This window comes from Protopterus annectens, chromosome 13.part0, assembly GCF_019279795.1.
Source record: "Protopterus annectens isolate FY-2018-M chromosome 13.part0, PAN1.0, whole genome shotgun sequence".
NCBI classification, from domain to species: domain Eukaryota; kingdom Metazoa; phylum Chordata; order Ceratodontiformes; family Protopteridae; genus Protopterus; species Protopterus annectens.
Window position 1 is genome coordinate 218,457,961 of NC_056747.1, and position 25,671 is coordinate 218,483,631.

Here is a 25,671-nt window from a genome sequence, read left to right on the forward strand (position 1 = left end):
TATTATTTAATGGCTGCAGAGGATAAACCCTCCAGCTGGGAGTATTGGGCTTACTCTGTATTCCATCTGGCGTTACATATACCCATGCATCGGAATGGACTTGTTGCCAGCATTATTCTATGCTACTTCTGGTGTAGCTTTAAGACGCCTTGCTAGGCTAAACCTCCAGGGTTACCCCCAGGATGTCTAGGCTGTCTCTTTTAATCCTGAAACCTTACATGAAGATGAAGATTATGAAAGCCTAACTACAATGAAGAGGAAAAAAAACAAAGCATGTATGAAAGGACTTTTTTGAAAATACTTAAATGACTGACTCTATGAATGTCCCTTCCCAAAATAAAAATTCTAGGAAAGTACGATTATGTAAGTAAACTTACCATAGCAAGTAGAAATACACAGTTGTCAGAGAACTAAGGATCTCTCTGAGCCAAAGACAAAAAGTCCAATACAACAATGTAACAATACAGAGAGAACATCCCATGGCCACTACAGAGCAAAACCTTCTTTAATGTAAGTTCTTTCGTGTCCTACCTGGGCACTTCAATAGACATATCAAAAACTCAACACTGCTCAGTTTAAATACCTACATCATCCTTCATTTAACCAATAACTATCTTCTCCACATAATTTTAAAAACACAGCACATTCAGATACAAAATCAAATATTACTGATTTAATAAGCATTATACTTAAGGACCCCATGAAGTCCATCCTCTAAAGAATATGTGTATATATAAAAATATTTCCAAATTAGAGATAAATCCAATGTTTAGTATTTCATGAAAAAACACACACAATATAAAAACAGCATAATTTCTATTGCACACATCAAATACTTCAAAAAAAGTCTAATTTCTAAAATGTCCACAAGATGTCACCATTAACATAACCTTCTTGATGTAATATACGAATATCACTTGTTTATGTTACAAATGACTACAAAACATACATCATTCTTGTATAAATATATGTTACAATAATGCACATGAAAAAATATAAAACATAAAAAACAATACTTAAAAGCCGGGTAAAATAAATGAAATGAAAATGTAGATGCTGGTGCTGGCTACACAAAATACGGCACAGCTCGAACAGAGAAGATCTCTTTAATATAATGTAATCAACACAGTTAAAAACGAATCATCTGGTTTCCACACAGTTAAAAACAAAGCATCTGATATCATCTGGTTAAGCACTTTCATCTGTAATCTACAGACTTCTTCAGAACCATATAACATTTAAAATCACTTCTTTAAATAAATGTTTTGGCACCAAAAACTTTTGATGAACTTAGAGACATACCAATATATAGAATAAAATACATAAAATACAATACATATTCATACTGCACACAATCAATTGTAATCTACGTATTATATAAGAATACAAATATAAATCCTAACTATACATTTAACTGCACACTATAATACTATAATGCATTAATAATATATAAATATTTAAATATTTGTAAAAATATGCTGTGCCGTATTTTGTGTAGCCAGCACCAGCATCTACATTTTCATTTCATTTGTTCTTGTGTTGGTTTCGGGTAAAATAAATGTTCAAAGAACATAAGTGAATATATCTATACCCCCCCCCCCTTCTGCAAATATATATTTTCTGTCTTTGATTCCACTGAAAGCTACTTAACTAATACATAGTATTTAATAGATTTAATCAGTGTTTGAGAGGTCTGCCTATCAGAAATGACTTTAAACTAACCTTATCATTTAGTCCCCACTTCCTATCTGATTGCAGTCTAATGAGGCTGTCCTCCTAGACATCTCTTTTAATTCTGAAACCTTATATGAAGATGAAGATTATGAAAGCCTAACTACATTGAAGAGAAAAGACCAAAACATGTATGAAAGGACTTTTTTGAAAATACTTAAATGACGGACTCTGTGAATGTCCCTTCCCAAAATAAAAATTCTAGGAAAGTACAGTTATGTAAAAACTAAAGAAGGAGGAAGAAATAAATTTAGAATCCTGAAGAATGGCCCTAACAAAGCCACTTCTGCACCTGGAAAAGGAATCCGGTTTGCAGTGCTTTGTAAAAGTATGTACAGAGACCAAATGTCTGCCTCTACAATACTTCTAGGTCTAATCCTTTCAAGAAAGCTACCAAAGAAGCCAAAGCCTTGGTGGAATGGGCCCTAACCCTGCCTGAAAATCACTTATGGTGAGAATGACAAGAGTAAATAGCATAAGACAACCGTCTAGAAATAATCTGCTTTGAAACTATTTGTCCTTTCTTCTCACCTTCATGGGAGGCAAATCAGCTGATCAGCTTCCCTGAAGGACTGATTTTTTTCCCTAGGTAGTATCTGCGTCACTTGTGGACATCCAGAGTATGGAGAATTCTTTCTACCTTGTTCTTGGAATCAGGAAAAAAGACAGGGAAATTAACAGACTGGACAAAGGTAAACTCTGAGAGCACTTTAGGTATAAAAGAAACCATGTCCTTGTGGAAAATGAGGTAGGGTAAACTCACCATACGTGCTTCTAACTTAGATACTCTCCCAGCTGACGTCAGAGCAATGACATGATAAAAACCTCAATTTAGCATGTTGAGCTGGTTCAAATGGAAAACACAGGAAGCTTTTCAAGCATAAATGTTAAGATCCCAGGGAGGAGCCACCATTTCCTAGGTGGATGGATTTGTAAAACCCTTTTTAAATACTACTTGACTTAAGTATGGTTAGAAATTGGGAGATCCAGGGGCAGACAAGAAATAATGGCTAACAAATGAGCCTTAATGAGGAAAAAGAAAGGCCAGAGGATTCACGCATATAATCAAAACCCAGGGGCATACAGGCCTAAAGAGTGTCCTTAATCTTGGAAAGACACCAACTACAAAATCTTTTTTTTTATATACTTACACATATATGGTTTCTAATTGGCAAGTGTTTTAACCTCCTTCAATACCTGTTGCATCTCCCCAGAAAGAGGTGCCTAAAAGGTATCATTTTTTGTCATCCAGCAAACATTTGAAGAGTATTCAGGTTGAGGTGTCCCAAATAAGCCCTCTCTTGTCTGAGTAAATACAGTTTATGGGGAAGCCTAAGTTTACTCCCCTTGGCCAGTTTCAAATGAAGAGAGAATCACTGGTGCCTGGGGCAAAAGGAGGTCATCACTACAATCTTTTTAGAAGAACCCTGGGTATTAGAGGAAAGAGTGGAAAAACACAGAGGAGCATTCCAATCCATGGGAATGGGAAGGCATCTGTCTTCCAGGCCTGTTTGCAAAAAACCCAGAAGTAGAATTTCTTTAGTTGTCTGTTCTGAAAGAAGGCAAACAGATCTACTTGAGGCTTTTTCCACAGTTGTATCAATTCTTGGAAAACTCCAGTGTGAAGTTTTCATTTGTGAAGGGCTGCCCTGGTAAAGTCTTAGCTTGTCTGCTGCAATATTCTGCCCTGAAGGAATATATGAAACCTCAACATGAGCTGAGTTTCTTCCTCCCAGGCTATCATAGCAGATCTGCAGGGGTGGGGGGATAAGATCTGGTACTACTTCATTGTGATGTTGGCTGGGAAAACTTGCAGAGGTCATATAGACAAGAGGTGATTTAAGGCTTTCAAAGCATTCATTACTGCCAACATCTCTTTGACATTTATTAGTTTTTGTCTATCTTGTTTGTTTCACATTCCTTGCACTTTCACCCCTTTTGAAACCACTCCCCATGCCAGGTCTGAAGAATCTGTTGTGACAAACTGAAGAGGAGGAGGAAGGGAGAATGGCAGATCTAATCTATCTACCAGATACCCCCATCCCTCCCTCCAAAACAGGAATCTGGAAAGAGAAATTGTGGAGATTCTAAGTCCAGATTGACCTGAGGTACCATTGAATTTTCCAGGAAAACAATAGGGTAGCACAGGAATAGAGAATATTTCTGTAAGTTCACATGAAAACCCAGACAGAGTAGAATATTTTTAATACTTTTTAAGGACTCTTGACAACTGGAAAAAGAGCTTGCACATGTAAGAATAAGACAATTGTCCAAATAAGGAAAATGTGAATGCCTTGAAGTCTGCAATAAGCAATTGCTAGAGCCACACATTTTGTAAATACCCTTGGTACAGTGGATAGCACAAATGGTAAGACAGAGCACTGATTATGTGAGCCAGATATAGAAAATCTTAAAAAAGACTGATAATTTTGCCAATGGGTATGTGATGAAGGCATCTTTTAAATCTAACTTTACCATGGAAGCTAGTAAAGGCACCAGGAGCAACAGAGTCTGAGGGAACAGCATTTTAAACAATGGGACCTTAACAAAAGAAGTGAGAAAGGAGAGGTCTAGAACAGGTCTCCAAATCCCTTCTCTCTTTGGCATCAGAAAAATACCTGAATAAGACCCTTTGCCCATCTGGTCTGCAGGCAATGGTTCTGTAACTCATTGAAGAAACAGAGATATTTGGTTTACTAGACAAGGAGGGATCACCTACAAAGCAGAGAGTGAGTCCCATTGCCAAGTGTACTCCTGTTAAATGAGTGTTAGAACCCAATTGTTTACAACAATGGGGTACCACAAGGGAAGATGAAGACTCTGGTAGGAGAGGTTGCCAGTCAGAGAGGGTAACAGAGCATCTGAAGGAAAAAAGCCATTCCAACTTAATGGACTTGGTTTTGTGAGACCTTCCCTTTCTCTGTAGTGCCCCATTGCTACTGCTTTTAAAAGTCCTGTTTATTGGCACCTTGCTGCTTAAATTGCTTTTTAAAAAAGGGAGCGGAGCTTGAAGTAAAGTTTTTTATTTTCCTTAAAAAGGGAAGATAGGAAAATTTGGGAACCTCTTAAATCAACCTTCTTCTCGTGAAACTTCTAAAGCCCACAGCTGCAAAAGGGCAAAACAGAGGTGCCTTGTCGGGGGTGGGGGATTTAAAATTTCAGGTTTAACATCATCAGGAAAACTTTGATAATGTAACCAAACAAATCTTCTTATGACTGGCCCAGAAGCAGTTGCCCAGTATCAGCAGTATCATAAGAACACTTTGAAACAGACTCAAATGAGGGCATTCAAAGATTTGTTTTGCTTCCAGACAGAGAAGATTAACAGTAAACTCTTTCATGTTCTCCAAACACATAAGTAATGAGCATGGCAGTTTAAATTCTGAAAGTTAAAGTTATAGAAGAATATACTTTCTTCCAAGATCTGACAAAAGATTTCCGATCATGATCACAGGAAATGAGATTAGTATAAGCAATTTGTCTGGCAGACATATATCTGGCATTAGGCACCCACTGAACCCACGGCTGTGAGGGGTCCCTAAATATCTCTCTGCTTACAAGGGACCCCACTGACAATATACAACCAACTCGCAGGCAGCTTCGGTTTTCTTCTTCTTTGCCTGGTTCCAACAGATAGGGTTATTCACACCAAACCATTTCATTATTATTATATATTTTTTGCTAACTCCCTGTGATGTCAGGTAAAAGCTGCACTTCATCTGGTATTCTTTACTGAATCAAGGACTTGATTGGTTGCAGTAGTCAGGGAAGTCAGTTGTGCTCTTTTTCCTTTTAGAAAGTGTTGAAGCAAGAACCTGATTGGTCTTTGTAAAGCACTTCCTATGTCAGCTGCCTTTAAAAAGGCATGTGTAGGAAGTTTTTTTTTTTTAAATCGAGAATGGAGTTTATTGGATTTTTTTTTTTTTTGGTGGCTTGTTTGATTACTGGCAGTGGGAGAAGGATTTGGGAAGAAAGCCTTCCAGCAACTGTTGGAATAAGCCAGGGAGATGAATTTCCAACTGTTCTTGTAAGGGCAGTTTTTAAAAGGTTTGAAAAACTGTTCTTTACAGGGCAAATTAAAATGGCTGAATTGGTCCGTCTGTGGAAGTAAGCAAGGGTCAGCCTACAACTGTGAAGAGTAAGCAGAAGTAACTGCAGAAAAGGTAAATTGATTTTTTTTTTTGGCTTGATAAAACATGGGGGGGGGTGTAAGAAAATTATATTTTTTTGTGCAGAGTTATTGTGTTTAGAGGTTGGGGGGGTTGCTTGGCTGTCATAATGTCCAGATTTGTTTTAGTTGGCTCTCATAAGAATTTTTTTTAGCAAAACTTGAGTATTGTAGTTTTTTTTATTGTTGTAAAGCATATACTGCACTCTTTATAAAATGTGTTTCAAAGCTTTCCCTGATATGCAGTTGTCCAGAATTATTGTGCTGAGGGGTTGGGGGGTTAGAGGTTGTCAGAAAGATGTATAATGTACTGATATTAAGTTATTTTAATGCATGCTAATGCAAAACCCTGGCATCTTTTGTTATGTTTACAACTGCCTCTAATGCTACACCTTTGTTCTATGATTTTTTTTTTGCTTTGTCCAGAATTGTTGTGCTGAGACTTTGGGTGGGGAATACTGATTGTGAGAATGTTGTAGAATGTCCAGATGTTTGCCCGATAGTCCTGCTCTCTTCCTCATTTAAAAAAAGAAAAAGTTATGTAAAGCATGCTACTGCAAAGTGTGTGTGTGTGTGTGTGTGGGCCTGTGTGGGCCTGTTGCAAAAAAAAAAACTGTTTTTTATTTAATAATATGCAGACCCCTCTTCTCTATCTAGTCTCTATATTTTTCTAAAAAAAAAAACTTTCCCTGATGTTCTGTATTATAGTTATATAGTTCTAGAACTCTAGTGTTGTTGTGCTATCAGTTGGGTAGGAGCTGTGAGAGTCTTTTAGAATGTCTAGATGCTTGCCTGGTATTTTTGGCCTGTTCTTAAAAAAAAAAAAAAATGTGTACAATGCATGCTACTCGAAAAACCTGTTGGTCTAATATTATAAAGCCAGTGTAAGAAATCTGAGTTTGTTCCATGTTTTTTCTTTCATCCGGAATTGTGCTAAGAGGTTAATGCTTGAGGGGTACAAGCTAAGAGAATATTGTAGAATGGTTGATATTTGTGGTCTGCCCCTCATAAAATGAAATTAAAAAAAATTATTTTTGCACAACTTTGAAGTAAAGTAATACCAAATTATGGGAAAACCTGATCTGTCACTTTTATAACTTTATAAAAGCAAATTTAAAAGTGTTTCCTTATGTTACATTTTTCTTATGCTTTTTTGCTTTGTCCATAATTCTTGTGCTGAAACATTGGGGTTACGGGCTGAGAGTGTTGCGTACTGTCCAGATGTTTGCCTGGTATTTTGGTCTATTCCTCTTAAATGTGGGTTCACACAACACATGCTACTGCAAAATTTTATTTTAGCATATCTATTGGATTGTTGTAAATCCCTGATGTCCAGAATTGTGTTTAAAGGTTGCTGAGGGATTGGAACTGTTAATGCTGGAGAATGTGTTTTAATGCATTCTACTGCAGACCCTGTTCTAGTATATTTCTAAGACTATATTAGCAATGTTTTACAATTATCCCTGATGTTATGCCTTTGTTCAGCAATTTTTGCCTTGTGTTGACAGGTTGAGTGGGGTAGGAGCTGTGAAGTTTTTTGAATGTCTAGATGCTTACCTGGTATATTTGGTCTGTTCTTTGTGGGTTCGTGCAATGCATGCTACTGCAAAACCTGTTCTAGCATCTTTTCAAGTTTAGAAGAACAGTGTTATAAATTCCTGATGTTTTTGCTCTGTGATTTTTAATTTTTTTTTTGTTTTCACAATTGTGCTGAGGGGTTGGTGGTTCAGGGGTTAGGGGCTTGTAAGTGCTGCAGACTATTTGCTTGATAGTTGTGGTCTGTTCCTCATAAAAAGAAATTGTTCCCAAACCTGAGATTGAAGTAAAGAAAATACTAATTTATGGGGAACCCATTCATGTTTTAAAAGCAATGTTTAAAAGCTTTTCCTGTTGTGCATTTGTCCTATGTGTTCTTGCTTTGTCCAGAATTCTTGTACCAAAAGGTTGGGGGATAAAGGGCTGTGAGGATGTTGCATGTTGTCCAGATGTTTGCCTGGTATTTTTGGTCTGTCCTTTTTATAAAAAATAAGTGACCTCCCACAATGCATGCTGCTGTAAAATCTGTTCTGCCATCTTAATTCATAAATCCAGTAGTTCATCCCTGATGCACCTTTCTTTTACACGGTACACCTTTATGCCTATGGACTGCATTACATTTCTTTTGCCTAGTGGTCATTGTTGCTTTTCAGTTTTTCACCTGCAGCACAATAGTAATGGATGTCAGTGGAACACAAACTTTGAAGTACATTTGGGGTGTGCCTATTGTACAGCTTGTCCTTATGAACAGTGTTCAGTATTGTCTGACCATGCTTTTGTGCATGTTGTACTAATGGGACTTTTTGGAAGCTAACCTATTTTTTCTGTGAGGAGCAAGTGGAACACAGAGGAGTGATTCAGTTTTCCACCATTCTTCCGATTCTATTGTATCTACACTTGCTGGTATTTATTGGGCCTACCTTAGTTCTCCATAAAAATACTTCATGGCTGGCCAGCATGTTTACTTTGGTCTGCTGTTGTCTACTATGTTTCAGAATATCGGTAAAGCTTTTCATAAAAGGCATTTTGCAGTTGAGGTACCAAAGAAAGACCACAGCATAACTGAGACACACAGATTTTACATTAGGCAAATTAACTAACTACATTCTGAACCCATAGTTTGCTAACTTTGTTTGCTTCCTAGAAAATAGCTGCTGGTCGCTATTAGATCTGTCTGAATGATTTTAGAATTAATCACCTTGATGTGATTGTGTGTTAAAACAGTAATATGTCTAAAGTGGTATCTGAGAAAACACTGACTCAATCTTTTGAGCTTACTATCTACATTCTGAAATGAGGGAGAAAGGAGTCTGCCACATTTTAGGTGTCTAATTAGATATTGTGTAAAGATTCTTTCATAAAAACAGATGTTTTTTGACAGCAGTATACCATGTCAGTCATGGGCCCCTTATGGCATTGCATTATTTGGCATATGAGCCACAAGTTACTGTTGGCAGTGCATCACATGTACCTCAGCTTCCTGTTGGCATTCAGTAATATCAACCACTTGACTCCCAAGCTGCACGGAGTCGCATATTCCTGATATCAGTACACTAGGTCAGCTATGTGTTCTTTAAGGCATTACAGCATGTTGGTCACAAGCTGCTGATGACAGTACATCATATCAGGCACAGGTTCCTGTTGGCATTATGGGATGCAAGTACAAGTTTTTAATGGTAAATGTACATGAGTTGTACATTTATAATGGCATTACTCCATGCCAGCCATAAGTTGATGGGAGTGCATGATATGAAACGCAGGTTCCTGATGGCAATATATAATGCCAGCACAAGCTTTGTATAGTAATACATGTGATTCAATACCTTGTCAGCTGTGAGCTTCTGAAAACCTCATCAGGAGTCTCTCCTGTTTCATCTCATAAGCTTCATTTTCAAATCTAAGATTCATAAGATATTCTAACAGCTGCACAGCATGAGACCCATGGATACTTGATGGAAGGCAACATCTGACCATGCTGTATGAGCCAGAAGGAAGTATGCTCTATCAAGCATTTAATCTATAGGTTAAGACTATCTCAGAAATGGGCTCCCTTTTTCATTTTTTTTTTCTACGGTGGCTTACAAAACATGACTCCAACTATCCTTTACTGATCCCTGTCTTCCATGAAACCTGCTCCTACGCTGGCTGGTTTATGCCAGCCAGACATTGCGTGGCAGGCTTGGAGGACCCCTCCCTACAGCCTACCACTACTGTTGGCAGACGTTATAAGGAAGATCAGCAGAATGGGTATGTTGGCCTTCACTGTTGCCTTCCCATTTAACTGCAGATATTTTCTTAAATAATCTAGAGCTAGACATTTAGTGACAACACATGTACGTTATAAACATATCAATTGTGCTGTGTGCCCCCTAGCTAAACTTCAAGGCAGACCCTTTTCTGGGTGTTAATGGAGCTCTAGCAACAGTAGCCTCCCAGGGAGGCAGAGAACAGTCCATCAGTGCCAGGGCCTGTCCGTCTAGAAACATTTTTCTCCAAATCTGGGTTATTGGCATTGCATTTGAGTTACTTTTTTCCTGTGTGGTAGCTGGTTGGCCTTTGTGAAGTTATTTCCCAATAGCAGTACCAAGATGTCAGCTGCAAATTTTTGATGCACAATGCTAGCTGAACCATGGGTCCTTGATAGAAATATATTGTATGGGCTGCTGCCACAGGATCCTGACAGGACACTGAGCCAGGGGTTCCTGATGACAGTAAATCTTGTGATAAGTGATGCAGTTTCATCAGGAACCTGAGTCATGGGCTCAGAGTAAGCCACATGACTCATGTTTTGATGCATCATACAAGCCATATACTTATGACAGCAGTCATGTGGGTCAGTCTTGGTTTCATTAATATGGATTTCATAAAACAGTAATACATGATATATTGACATGATAGGCCAGTGCTATAGGTGTGCATGCTGAGAGCTAGTACTGTTTCCTGATCTTTAACTTCATGCTGAGAGCTAGTACTGTTTCCTGATCTTTAACTTCATGGTTAAGTACAGTAACAATGTAGGCAGTTCTGTTTTTAAAGTGTAAATATGGTGTAAGGTGAGGTAATGGAAGGAAACAACGTATAGTCCCCAAGATCCAACGAAAATGGGTGTTGCAGACTGTACACATGCTTTGTAGTCTAAATGTTATGCTAATTTTAGAGGGTATTGCAATGAAAAAACTACAAGGCAAGACAAAATAAAAAAAAATGCAGCTAAGTCATCTTACTTGCCAGTGCTAAAAGTCTGGGAGATGCCTCTGTGTTTAAGCTCCTCTTGAAGGCCAGTGCCCGTGCACTTTGAATCCAGTAGTCAGACTCCTGGTCATCTACAGAGTCATAGGATTTTGGTTGAGAAAGCTGGATAATCCGAGGAGATGCAATGGCAGTCCTTGCCCTTTCACTGACCTGCAAACAACAAACCTTTCATGAAGTGCAGCAGTCCAATTTGGCATGTCAATATGCACTGTAAGTGTAAGAGGAAATCGGCATCTGTCAGCTGTGTGGTGAAATGTTAATACGCACTTACCAAATCACTCCGCTATGTGGTGAAACGTGTTGACACGCACTTGCCAAATCACTCAGCTGTGTGGTGAAATGTGCTGATACTCATCAGTTAAGATTACTGCTGCAAGGAAAGCTTTCTTTCTCTAACATGTAGTGATGGAGCTTATACAAGTTCAAAGTGGGTATGTTCCTGTGCATGAGAGGTATGGAGGGCAAAGTCATCTCACAAAAATACTGACTTTACTACTTTGTCATGCATTATTTTGAATAGTCATTCAGAATGCTTTGCTTGGCTGCAAAACGAAAGATAATAACAAAATGGTAGCAAAAACAATAGCATTTGGAATAAAATTGTGTTTGCAGTGGGAGGGGAGAAGTACTATATAACATGTCAATGTCCCACAAAGTAGAGAAGGAATAGGCAGCATGTAACGAGCAGAACAGAGTTTGTGTGCAGCACTGCAAGGGGTGGGATGACCTACAACAATGTGATAGCTAAGGCACCATGAAAAAAGGAAGAGCACCATTTAATACGATTGCTAAAGGTACCACAATGAGAGAATGGAGAAGGAAACCTAAAATAATAGGACAGCTGTGCTATTGACAGTTGGAGAGGCACCATGAGACTTGAGTGCTAAATCACAATGAAACGAGAAGCACCATAAGTAACTGAGCAAAACCAATACAACAGTGCTACCTGAAATGTACCAAGTAACTGTAAGAAGGGTGAATCGACAAGTAACTGAGGAGAAATGCATGCAGCCAAGATAACATTGTGGGAAGGTATAATCTGCAACTGCTGCAGTGTGACAAGTCATGCAACAATGGAGGAAAGGAGCATTTTACAGTAGGAGTCAGGCAGTAACAATGTAGATAAGGAAGTGGTGAACAAAATGTAAAGTGCTGTCACACAATTCCTAGTTGCATGTAACGGTAATTAGAATTTCACACTGCATAAATGGCATATGGGTTCTGTGTTTGTCATACCCACAATTGGCAGCTTTCTATAGATAAGAATTCCCTCTGATTCCCTATGACAGAGGATTGGCTAAGCTACTCCCATTGGGGAAGCCTAAACCTATCGCAGGAAGTCTGTCCGGGCTTTTACTGTTAAGTAGGAAGAATTAAGGGCTAGAAGAAAATTGCCTGAAACCAATGGATTTACAACCAGAAAACACTAATATCCAACCTTGTTGGTTTGCTTTGGTTAACTGCAAAAAAATAGTGTATATAATTGAATGGTGGATGCTGGCACAGAGGCAGTGTGAAATTCGAACTACTGTTGTAGGAAAGTAGGACTTGCACTTTATTCACCCTGTCTCAGTGATATTCGTAGATTTCCCAATGCTAGCTTTACTTGGGAGGAGTAAGGTTAAGGATCCAGGAGTCACTGGAGAATGATCCTTGCAAAGCTTGCTGTGGAACGTAGGAGCATCTAGATCAGTGCTTTGCAAAAGTGTGAGCAAAGGACCAGGTTGCTGTCTCTAGGATGTGTTGAGTCCACTCACTTCAGTATGCTACTGAAGAGGATAAGGCTCTGGTGGAATGTACTTGTCAGGAATAGATTTACCATGGTGGGAATAACAAAAAAAAAAAACAGGTTAACCCTTGGCCCCAGGAAAGAAAACTGGGAGATTGGTTTGATTCAGGGTAAATTCAGACATGGAAGATTGGTGTTTAACCCAATGCGGTCTTTACTGAAAAGCAGATAGTCGGCCCACTATGCAAGCTTGCAGCTCAGACTCTGCCTTGCAGATGTCAGAGTAGTATGTTAGTTTTGCAAGTAAACTTTAAATCTGCCTGAAAGACTGGTTCAAAAGGAGATGGTCAATTTTTCGAGAACAAAGTTGAGATCCCAAGGAAGAATTTGCTTTTGAGGGGGTCTCAAGTGCAACACTCCTTTCCTAAACTATTTGACCACAGAGATGAGTGGGTGATCCATGGGCAGGCAAGCTGAGAAAGCCCCAAGATGCACCTTGATGCACAAGAAAAGCCATAGCTGAATAGCTCTTGCACATTTCTAAACGAACGGGCCTTCTGTTATTGGTTTGACACCATGTAGAAAACATCTTACACTTATAAATGTAAGATTTTCTATTTTCTAGTTGCAGGCTTTCTTGCCTTGATCCATGTGGATGTGCAGCAGGTACTGAAATGCCTAAACTGTATAAAAATAGAATAGTCTATGCTATCAGTTGCAATTGTTCTGGGGTGCAGCAGTCACCCCTGACAGTGAGAGCAGATCCAGAGTATTTGGAAGCTTGTGATAATTCATAGGCTCATAAGGGGTCACTAGGTTAAAGGCTCTAGAGCCTTTACAAGCCTAGCCATAAGTATCCCCATTTGTTATTTTTGGGTAGTTTGCAGAAAAAATTTATGAAGAGCAGGTTTGTGATCAACACCAGCTATGCCTGTCCATGAAGGGACATGGGTGCCACCCCAGGGATGAATTTGTGGTCTACCATTCGGTTGTCTAGGCTGTGTTTTGAATAGGCTCGGTGAGGAGCTCTTTATGTGAATAGGGAGTCTATTTCAGAGAAGTGACCATCTCTGAGAGACATCTCTCTCTCCAGCATGATCTGTCAATATCACAGGCTATGTTGAAATCTCTATAGTGAGTGACTCTTGAGCCATTTGACTTGACGATGTGCAGCATTTCCATTAGAGCAGGGATGGAGATTGCCCTATAGGCCAGGCACAAGTCACCTCTCAGCAGCCTATATGATAGTAACATGACAGGGCTTTCAGCCTGTCCATGTAGGTCATGGTTTGGAATCCCTGTATTTTCTTGGCTGTGGAGGAGTTTTGTTACCTCTGTCTAACATAACAGCAGTTCACAGTAGGCAAACTGCTATTCTTTCTGAACAGAACCTCTGTCCCATTCACTCTGCTGCTTTACAGCCTCCATTTGTGGACAGGTGCTGCTAACTGCAGCCTTTCGGGAAGCACCATTGACCCTCTATCTCTCTTCAAAAGATTGTTGACCAATGGGAGGACCTTGATTGTTATTTAAACTACAATTACAATTGGTATTATGATTCTGATTAAGTTTCCTGGAGGGAAATGAAAGTGCTCAATCCTGTTTTTTGTTAATAAACAAAGTGAAACTATATTGTGAGCCTGCATTTATTGGGTACCTGCTGTGGCTGGATCGTTTTGGATGATCTGTTAATATCACAGGCTATGTTGCGATCTCTATAGTGAGTGACTCTTGAGCCATTTGACTTGCCGATGTGCAGTATTTTCATTACAGCAGGGCTGGAGATTGCCCTATAGGCCAGGCACAGGTCACCTCTCAGCAGCCTATATGATAGTAACGGGACAGGGCTTTCAGCATGTCCATGTAGGTCATTGTTTGGAGTCCCTGTATTTTCTTTGAGAAACCTGAGGTCTCTCCAGCTGCTGCAGGTGTCTGGTGAGGTACATGCAAAAGGGTTCATTACTCTCTCTTAGTGGTCTGAGAGTAGAGTACAGGAGAGTTAACATCCCTTGTCCCGAATGCTATGCCCTTGCTTATGAGGTGTGCTACATAGAAGGCTTTCCTTATCACTGTGGAGATTTGGTTTTCAAAGTTCAAATCCTTATCAACCTGTTCCCAAATCTCCAACTATTGGGTTTGAACCTGGAGTGGGTTGTCCATATTTTAATTTGTAGGGAATTCCATTTTGCCAAAGGGAAAGAAGCATTTTTTGCATTTGGTTCCAAATCCATGGGCTAAAACTAATCATTTATGTTAGCCCTTCCTTGTAATATGTTGACATTGTTGGGGGACTCTAGCTCACCAAGTTCACTGACAATTGCAGAATGGCAGTAAAGGCAGTCTACTTTGGCCTGGACGTCTGAGAACTAGATACCAAACAGTAAGGGGCCCAACACCAACACCTGTAGTACTCCACTGGTGACTGGTCTACTGGTAGAAGTGGAGTCACCAATTGTGACAGTGTGTTTTGTTGGTGAACCAATTGGCTACTTGTCTAGTAATGTAAGGGTTAATCCCTATCTTGGAGAGTTTCTCAGTGATGCCAGAGTAGGGAATTGCTTAAAAGCCTTGGCAAGGTTGAGAGGCTGTATGCACTCTTACCTTCATCCATGACTTTGACATTCTCAAAAAAGTCTACCAGGTTTATTGAGCTTGATCTACCCTTAATGAAGCCAAACTAGGTTGGGTCCAGTGTTTTGGAGGTCTCCTATGTCCTTGTTAAGGTCCATGATTTTCCATGGCCTTGCAGATGAGGATGGTTAGACTTGTGGGTCTGTAGTTCCCAGGATCAGTTGATGGGGATTACTGTTGCTGTTTTCCATTCTGTAGGAACATAGCCAGTTCTCAAAGCATGATTAAACAGAATAAGTGGGTTTGCTAGGTCTTGTTTTTGACTATTTAGTAAACAACTTGGGACATTATCTGGTCCCATTGTTGCCTTGGTTTTGGTCTTGGCAATCACAGAGATGACCTGCTCTCTAGAAATACTAGACAGAGGACTGGGGTCCGGTATGCTTTGGCATATGGTAGGTGGGGATATTTGCACTGAATCTGTCCGCTAGCAGATTGGTGATTATCTTCTGGTGTAGTATGTGTGATCTCATATACAACCAGTTAAGCACATAGCTTGGCATTCCCTTTTATACTTCAGATGTAGGTAAATAATGCCTTATGATTACTTTTGGCTAGGGATGTGATTTTTTTTGTTCCATTAAGCAAGACTTTTTACAAGATTTCTGAGTTTCCTGTTTAGGCTTAGGAGAGACCTCTTTTGCAGAGTGATATCCCTCTTGCTTTTAGACAAGTTTCTTCTTGTTATATAATCTGTTTATACTTTTGAAGTCCACCACGGTGGTTTGTTTTTACAGATAGACCTGGTTTTGATCCAGTCAGGTACAGCAGACTTTATGCAGTTGCTTAAGTGTTTGTACAGAGCATTTGCATACACGTCTGCATAGTGATCATTGCTGTCTGTGATTGTGGGTGGTATGAAGCTTTTTATACTATTGTTTGGTACACAGTTTAAATTTGGTGAAGTTTTTTATAACTTTTGTTCCTGTGAGGGTGTTCCAGTAGTTCAAATGAGACTGATTTGTGATCTGACCTAACCAGTGAGGGCATCATGCATGGGGAGTAGTGTGACCACCCACCGATGTTGGTGAGTACTATGTCCAGAACATTAGAGCCCCTAGTTGGGGGTGCAGACTACCTGTTCTAGAGCATTTGTTGGTGAGTACTATGTCCAGAACATTAGAGCCCCTAGTTGGGGGTGCAGACTACCTGTTCTAGAGCATTTGTGTTAAAGTCCAGGACCCTCTGGGTGAGCATGTTTTTGCTTATAAACATCCCCAGTGTACGGAAGGATAGCTGAAATCTCCCATGACTAACCATGCTGGGCTGTATGGTGAAGATTCCAGTAAACTTGAGGTTGGTGGTGTACTTAACCTAGTTCATGGTTTGGGATCTATAGCTAGCAATGATATATAGCTAGCAATGATGTGGTAAGGTATCTTCCCAATAGTTAATTGGCCATGGAGTAGTTTAGAGAGTCGTGCTGTTTTGACAAGTGTTTGGTTTTAATGAAGATGGATACACCTCCACCTTTGGCTCCTCAACATTGGTTTTGAGGTCTGAATGTGTGAAAGGCATTGTAGTCTTGCAAGACCAGAGTACACTCAGCAGCTTTGAACTATGTCTCAGTAACTGCACATATGTCTGCATCCTCCAAGGTAAAGGAGCGCTTCCGGGGAGTGCATTTTCATATTTAAACTTCTAGCATTAAGCAGCACAACCCAGAGTTTCTAGATTTAGATTGTTATGATGGAAAATTTTGTTTTGACACTGTCTAAAAAATGCACTATGGGGGAGGCAAGGGCTTTTGCCAGTATCCAAAAGCCAAGGGGGTACAGGTGCAAACCATCTGTAGCAAAGCAGCAAGGTCTACCACATCTCCCAGGCTGAAGATACTGAACCCCCTGGACTGACACGAGAAGCTGAGCCAATTGTTGAAGTGAAATCATTTTTTGTTTGTTGTAACATCATCCTGGGTGAGATAGGATACTGTTTAGGGTTGGAGACGTACCTGTCGGACACTCAATGAGATTTCCAGCATGTCTCTCTTCATATAGTCCAGAGGTACATCTCAAGTAATCACTCCATGGACTGTGACAGAGTCATAACAGTACTTGTTGAGTGACCTGAGTGCATAAGTGATTTGTTGGATTCCTAGCACCTGATAGGCAGCTGACTGTGACCTTTTCCTTGTCCAATCTGGTGGGGAGGGTGCATTTGTCTCGCTATGGAGTCGCTTATGACCAAAACATTTGTTTTGCTTAAGGGCTTATTTGAAGCAGTTGCTACATTGCTTCAAGATACCCAATCAATCAAGCTGGCAGGAGAAATGATGGGATCCTGTCCATTCATTGTGGCAGGATTTTTCTGAATGTGGTATTTGGGAAGGAAGTGGACTAGCTGGACTGGGTCACAACCACAATAAAAAATGAATCTACATTCATGGCAGTTAAAGTGCAAGTGCTGGCTTGCTTAAAAATACTTTTTTTTCTTTTTTTTTTTAAGTGGATGCCTTTCATGTATACAGGCAAATTTAACACAACTACAATGGGAAAGCACCAAGCTGAGCCTTTCTCCAGTGATCCCTAACTCGTATGGGTTCCGAGCTACACCCTTCTGCCACAAGGGTGCAGGAAGGCCCTCTTATTGTAAGATGGCTGATCTAAGAGCACGTGGTGCCAGTCAATCTAGATTTAGCTGGTTTGTGTGTAGCCTATGCTATGTAAGGCAATGAAATGTAATTTCTAGATGAGGAGTAAGGTAGAGCCACTTAAAGGTCAAAGTGAGTTTTAGTATACTATTGGATAATCTGCAGTGGTACCACCCTCTGCACAAACTGGCAGATCTTCGAGCCACTGTGAACAGTGGGAGACTGAAGAGCATTTCCTATACAGGACTTTAAATTGGAGAGGTTTGCTTATATAGAAGTATGGGGAACCATGTTTGTGAGATGCATAAATGTGAGGCTTTTATGTGAGCAGGATGAAAGTCTCTTAAATTAAAGTTAAACCTTCAGGCCAATCTGATAAAAACCCAATAAGCTATTGACCACTAGTTTCCACCTTGGATGGGTTGAACATTGCTCTCTGCTCCTACCAGAGTGCAAAAGAACCCTTATGTAAAACTGGCTTTGAGCTCAAGTGCAGTAACAAATGCTTTACAACAGAAGTAAGAATTCCTGCAATATCAGGAATACTTGGAAATAAGTTCATTATCTCTGAGAAATGTTCACAACACACAGACTTTGCAAAACTTGGAAGTATTTTGGCAGACTCGCTCAGAACATAAGTGGTTTGGAAATGTAAAAACCTACAAGCAGTACAGTAACAGATGGAGTTTCTTTAAAAAGTGCAGGCTGAAAAATGGTGAAATTCAGCCAAATTAAATGTAGCACAAAAATGTTAAATATCACTGAAACAGTTGGAGCAAGTACAAAAATACTTAACAGATTTGAAGGCCAGATGATTTTAGAAGCAATCAATGTCTTGTAATCACAAGTGTCCAAACCAAGCACAAGGAAGCTCTGCAATTCCATTAAAAATGAGAACCAACTTTGCCTGTGCCAAAAGGGTATTATCACAATATTCTGAATTTTCAGAAATTGCTTTGGTATCTGTGGAAATTCATAGGCACATCCCTGTCCAGGGGAACACAAATTCATCTGTCCTCAAGCATGGTGACAAAAATGTCAAACGTAATTTTACCAGAAAGTAGGTGAATAAAACTTTGGTGTTGTCCATATCTGAACCAAATCCTGAAAGATTTCTTTCCTGAGTTTCCAATTGTGAGGGTCTGTCCAGAATCTACTTAGTCTGTCATTTTGGTTTGCTCTAATGGGATGAGGCCTGATGCCTCTAATGGGATGAGGCCTGATGCCTCATGAAAAGGCTGTAAGGAAGGCTCTCATTGGCAACTGGAAAAAGTTTGTTCAGGTACCATGACTGGTGGTGTCTGTGACCACTATAAAGGGATCTGGAAACCATTAAGTGGTGAACTTTTAAGGTTTGAATCACTGCTAGCATTCCTTTTAAATTTGTTTTTTTGCATCCAAAGGTCCCCATTTGCCATGCACCAAATCCTCCGGGCACTGCTCCCCATGCAACATCTGAAATCCATTTGGACTGACTGATCTCTGGGGGTTGCAGACAGCTGAATCCTGTTACAAGATCAAGTTCGATTCCTATAAGTGCTAATATTTTTTTCAGTAATGGAGATTTCATCTGCTTTTCTACACTGATTCATCCAGATAGTATCTTTGCATTTGCATATAAAGGTCAACAATAAACTTGGACTAGATTACCACAAGGTTACATAGTCACCAATTTTGTTTTCTAGATAAATAAAATGACAATTGGACAAAAATGAACTTCCTTGTTAACCCTGTATTAATTAAATATGTAGCTTTATTAGTTGGTTCAAAATCCATAAATGATTGCAAACAAGATTAACATTTTTTATCCTAACTAAACTAGCTGATTTGTGTTTCAAGGTCAACACAGCAAATTGCAGTTGTGGAAGCTGCAGGTTTGATACCTGGAACATCTAATATCACAAAGAGCAAGACAAAATGTTCAGTCTCAAATCACTGCCGTCCAAACTGCAGCACACCAAACTACTCAAACAATTGTGTGCTTTTCTTGGGTTAACTAGATACTGCTTGGCAGTAGATATCCAGTTATGTGGAAGTGGTAAGACCTTTGTTAAAGGATGTACCTGAGCCTATAACCTAGTTAGAAAAACATGAAATTGCATTTATTTTATTAAAAACCTTATCTAATCCACCAACATTGGGTTTACCAGATAAAGATTTTTTTCTATTTTGTAGTGAGAGAAAAAGTAGCTTTAGAAATGTTAGGACAACACAGAACAGATGAGTATAGACTCATTGCATATTGTAGCACAAATTTAGATCTGGTAGCTGCAGCTTTCCCCCACTGCCCAAGGGTGGTGGCTGCAGTGGCACTCCTAGAAAACATGGTAGCTACACTGACTCTGGTACAAGACTTGTGCAGTAGAAGCCTTAAGAATGAGAACTCGATATTTGTCATCTAGACTGACAAGGTAAGAGTTGTATGATCATTAAAACTTTGTTAGCTGTCCCCACTTAACCCTGCATCTTTAATTCCTACAGCCAATGATGCAGAACCACACAACTGTGTTAATACTATTTCTCCTAGGAGACTGTCCTCTAAAAAAATTCAGAACTGATCTATTTGTAGATGGCTTCTGTATATGAAGAGAAAATGGTGAATTGGAAGCAGAATTTTCCATTTGCACCCAGCAAAGTTTTTAACTAGGCAATTAAACTGAGGAGTTTTGAGTATGAATAGCTGAATTAGTAGCATTAACTGAAGCTTGTAAATTATCCAAAGAGAAATCTGTAACTATTTGCTCTGACACTTGCTTGCTATGCGCACGGTATCGTGCACAATTTTAGTACCCTGTAGAGAGGGGTTATTTAACTTCATCTGGGACAAAGATTAAAAATGCACAATTTGTCGATGTTCTTCTGGAAGCTTTATTACCAAAGGAGATGGCTGTAGTAAAATGTGCCACACACAACTAATAGTTTTGAGTCTTACTAAAGGAAATGCTCTTGGAGATGGTGGCAAGACATGCTGCATTGGCTTATCCTTACAGGCTGTTTTTATGCAGCAACTGGATGATGCTAATTTATCTTTACAGAAACTTTTGTCATTGCAGAACCAAGCTGAAAATTCAGGGAAGATTGATAAATGATGGCTGCAGTCACTTTCTGGATTCATTATGGCACCACCTGGATGGGCAATTGGTAGCCCTTTTTCTGAGTTCTCTAAATCAAATCACCTTCCATCTCATTTGGTAGACCAATGAGAATGCCAGCAACCCCCTCTCCAATAATTTAGAGTTACAAGATATTGATGAGAATGTTTTGTTGCAAGTCTTTATTTGCAGAGAAATTATAGGCTTGTTCAATTAGAACGCAGGATGAGCTGTCAAATGAACACCCCCTGTGCCAAGGAAACCATGTGTATATAAAGTTCCATAGGGAGAATGCCCTGCAGCCCAGGTGGAGGGGGACCATACTGTGCTCTTGTCCACTAGCACTGATATTAGATGAGGGACTCCCTGTCTGGGTCTCAAGTCAGACAAGACTGATAACAATCTTGTGATGAGCATAAACAAAACATTGATATCAGACCGTGAACCCATGCAACCAATTGTGCATTTTTCTAAACAGATTAGAAAACATCTGCCATCAGAAAGTGATTATTCATAGGAAGCTGGAAGAAATGCATTTCCTGTTGCCAGCCAATGAGAAACTGGAACTGGATTTGAGGCAATTTCCTTCAACAAAACTGGAAGAAACAACAAAACATTCCATTGTTTCTACATCTAAATCTATTTCTGCAGATTTTTTGTACCACAACCTAGCAGTGATTCTGGTTGGCTGTTTGTAGATTTGGACATTGGATTGCAGATAAAGTAATGTTCTTTTTCTGAATTATCAAACTAAAAGTTTTGGAAGGTAATTTGAACAAAATTTTTCGTAATCCACAGCAACAACAATATGATGGGCCTTTCATTCAATACCTATTTCCATCCTTTTCCAAACCTTTTTGCAAAATAAATATTGGATTCAACTAGCATTATTGGAATATTTTTGATATTTTGTTCCAGTTATTGGCAACCACTGTAAAAATAGTGCATCATCCTTGACTTAACATCGGAACTGTAGGTACTGAATTATTTCATAAGTACCAAAAATGATCAAATTTGTTACAGTGAGCAAAAATACTGGATTGGCATTCTCAGTTTAATACTTTTGTTGCAACTTTGCATTTATATGCTTGGACTACTGATTGCTGGCTTGGCGCACATTCCTACAGTCTTGGATAGGGGTATTCCACTTGTTCAATTCCAGTAACTGAGAATGGTACAGTGCTTTCAGCTGTTTTGTCTGAAAATAAAAATAAACCTGGTCCTATATCATTCACTCCTAGGTCACTTAAGTTATTCAGTGCTATAAGGTCAGAAGAAGCCAAGGCCTTTTTAAAGTTGGCAACCTGGAGAAAAATTGAGCTGGGTCAGCTGATAAGGGAGCAAAAAGCGGCAAGATCAAAGTACACGTGCCATTCACCTTCTAAGGTTGATAATGGAGAAGTGGCTAAAATATTTGGAATCTCATTCTCAAGATCATAAACTCCAGTCTCTAGTGGAGCTCCACATTGCTTCCAGTCAAATCTCTAAACCTAGCTAGCATCTGTAGAAAGATGAATACCTGTTTTAAGTTTTTGAAACTGTTCACCTTTTGAAGAATCAAATTTGGCGGACTCTGTATTCTGTCTGTCAGTCCCCATCAAAATCTGCAGCCACAGACTGATTTTCTAATTAAGGTAGCCCCATAGTCATGCTGAATAGGAGCATAGTCTGAGATTAGCTACTGTAAAGCACACTTGGCTAAGAAAACTGCTTTAGTCCTATACATGTAATCTGATTTGTCTGCAGTGTGGTGAAGTTTTTCTAACCGTAAACTGCACTAATGGGCAAGATACCTGGGGTCAGGGTATTATATCTGGCAAGCAGTCTTCTACCCTGAACCTCTCCTGCACCTAAAGAGTCAGATTTTCTCTTATCTGAACCAGTTGCTGGAACATTCATGGAAGATATCTGGCCTTGTACCACAGTAGGTTGAGTGCACACCAGAGGGTGATGGGACGAAAAAGATAAGTGGTCTGAGGGCTGGTTTAAGGCAACATGTTCACAAACTGTAGTCTGAGTCATGTTTTTGATAACACTTTTTTTCTTTTTAGGTATAACTGGATTTGATGGGGGAGGGGGGGGGCAGCCATGTTAGGATCCATCAAGTTAGGGGAGAAAACTGCAGCCAGAATAATACACTTGATGGTAACAGCTGACCAAGGGCAACAATAACACAACATATAAACTCAGTGGTGGATTTAGGCATCGGCGCAGGGGTGTGCGCTGCCCCTTTTTAAAGCTGTTTGGAACTCATTATCTGCACTATTTTAATAATATATTAAACAAAAATTCTTCACTGCACGGCAGTGTCTTCTCCTTTAAGGAGAACCATGCGTGCGCTACACACATGCCACCATGGAAGTGAGTATGTTCAACACTTGGGCTCTGAGTTTAAGCTATCCGTTCTGCTGGCATATCCTGCTGCAGCCTGAGTGAGACGATTAATTAGCGAGGTTTTATTTTTCTCCATATGACAGCAGTGCATTTCTTTGACTTATGTTTGAAACTGCACCTGTCCCATTTGGTACCTACAAAATATGTTTGTGGAAGTAGATTTGCATAGCCACAAGGCATATGAAGAAATAAGGAGCCTAGTGAGCTGGCACTGGCCATGCTTTTGGTTTGGGTATTTCTAGATGTCTTTATGTTGAACTTCAGCGAATGCGATAAAAGTGAGGAAATGAGAGCAGTCATTGCTGCCTGCATTAAAAGGAAATGAGAGCAGTCATTGCTGCCTGCATTAAAAGGTAATTTCTATCTGGAAAGTATTTAGCTAGTGCATGACAATGACAGGTGTGTCAGCAATGCTAAATAGTAGTTAAAAAAGCTCCTTGTGTCTCCAACTTAACCATTTACGGACTTCTGCAGTGGTTTATCTTCAGATGGCAACAGCTGCCCACTGAGAGTTATAATTAAAATCGGTGCAACTCTTTGTTTAGCAATAAAACCCATTAAACAGTGTTCACTTATATACAGCTTATGTTGATTTGTGCAGGTTTATGAGCCATCAGGTTTATTGACTGACAATGACATTTTAAAACTTCTTCCATCAGAAGATTATTTATTCTTCAAAGCTGCAAAATCACTCGGTTTAAAGATTAAAAATGAGCAAATCTTTCATACCGGTGAAAGACAGTAAAGTATGAACAACTTTACCTTTTGTCATTCATTACCGATGTTAATAGTTTAAATTGGGTTTTTGAATCACATTCTTAATCAACTGGATTTTAATTGTTTTTCCAATATATTTTTAAATGCATAATTTAGTTTCAAATTTCATTTGGTCAGAATTCGAAACCATTAAGTGTGTTGTCTTATACATAATGTAGATCTATTAATATACATGGGTACAGTTCATAACAGTGACTTTATGAAAAACCTAAACTTTTGTATGGAGATCACAGTACAGTGGGAATCATAGAATTTACCCTTTTTCCCACTATTGTGCAATGTTGGTGTATATAATATGCAGGGGGTGTGGGAGGCTTCGGGGGGGGGGGGGTTACTCCCATGCAGAATTATAGATTTTTGTTTTGTCATTTGACTTGCATCTTGACCATATGAAGTTCAACTTTCTGAAAAGTAAATGTTCTGACATAGATCCATGTGTGTTCATAGGTTTATAGGTAGGTACTAGGCTATCAGCCCAAGGGCCTAAGTAAGCCTAGCCAACCAGGTTACCTGGCTTATGCCACCCAAGAAAGTTATTTTCCTGTACCACTGTCAAGCAGAGAAACAGAAGTGTTCCACGGGGTGTATTTCCTATTTCCCATCGACTCATCAAGATTTTTCTTGGAGTGCTAATGGCCTTGCAGACCAGGCTCATCAAGCTAATATGGCAATAGTTCCCAGTATCAGTGGTGGCTCCCCTGTGGAGTGGACACAAAGCCTGATGTGAGGCTATGACTGAACATGGTGCTTAGGTGGGGAGCCAGTTCATTCTGAAGTTCATGTAAAACGCAGCCTGGGATGTTGTCCGGTCCCATGGATGCTGTGTTTTTGGCTTTAGAGAGTGCAGCTTTTACCTGCATAGTTGTGATTACAGGGACTCTGTATTCTTTCTGCATAGATATGGGCCCTTTAGGGGGTGAGAGGGTGGTAAAGTTAGCACTGAACCTATCTGCCAGGATGTTGGCAATGTCGTTGGTTTTGTAATTTTTGTGCTGTTCTGCTGTAACCCAGAGCAGATCTGGGTGTTGCCATTGAGGTTCTTGACATAGCTGTAGAATGCTTTGTTGTCCTTTGAATCAGTGGCAATTTTGTTTTTGTAGCTAGCTTTGGAGGATCTTATAAGGGATCTCCGCTTCTTACTGAGGCTAACCAGGGAGCTCCTCCAGTCATGGGATTTTACTCTCTTTCAACAGTTTCTTCCTTCCTTCTGTTGTACAGTTTGCTTATGGCAGGGGACCACCAGATTAGCTGCCTTTTTTTGGAGGATAGTGTCTTGGTTCTGTTTGGGATAGCAAGATCCATGCACTTGTGCAAGTGCTTATAGAGTGCATTTGTGTAGGATTCAGCAGTCATAACTGTAATGCCCATCTGCATGGGTGTCATGAAGTTCACCACTTCTGTCTTAAGCATGAAGTTGGCTCTGGAGAAATTTTTTATCATGGTTTTCTTAATGGGGGTGGGGGGCGGGATGTGGATATCTAGGGTGATTAGCTTATGGTCATATCGGACCAATGAGGAGTTGACTTCAGGTGTGGAACACTGGTCATTCATGTTGGTAATGACTACGTCTAGGATATTGTTGCCCCCTGGTGGGGGTGTGGATAAGTTGATCCAGGGCATTGGAGTTTATGAATTCCAGAAAGCGTTGAGCGAAGGAGTTGGTACAGTAGTAGTTTTCCCAGTTAATGGTGGGATGGTTGAAATCTCCCATTATTAGGGTGTTTGGTTGAACCCTATTATTTTCTAGTACATCAAGAAAAGAGGAGTAGGA

The 25,671-nt window shown here is 39.7% G+C and overlaps 1 protein-coding gene across 3 annotated transcripts in view; it reads right to left on the minus strand.

Annotated features, from left to right (window-relative positions):
• Positions 1-25,671, minus strand: part of LOC122787171 (testicular haploid expressed gene protein-like) — a 287,515-nt gene that overhangs the window by 54,697 nt on the left and 207,147 nt on the right. For all 3 annotated transcript variants that reach the window (XM_044053749.1, XM_044053748.1, XM_044053750.1), the window contains one exon: positions 10,660-10,837. In XM_044053749.1, the coding sequence (XP_043909684.1) occupies positions 10,660-10,837 (178 nt within the window). The remainder of the gene's footprint in view (positions 1-10,659; positions 10,838-25,671) is intronic.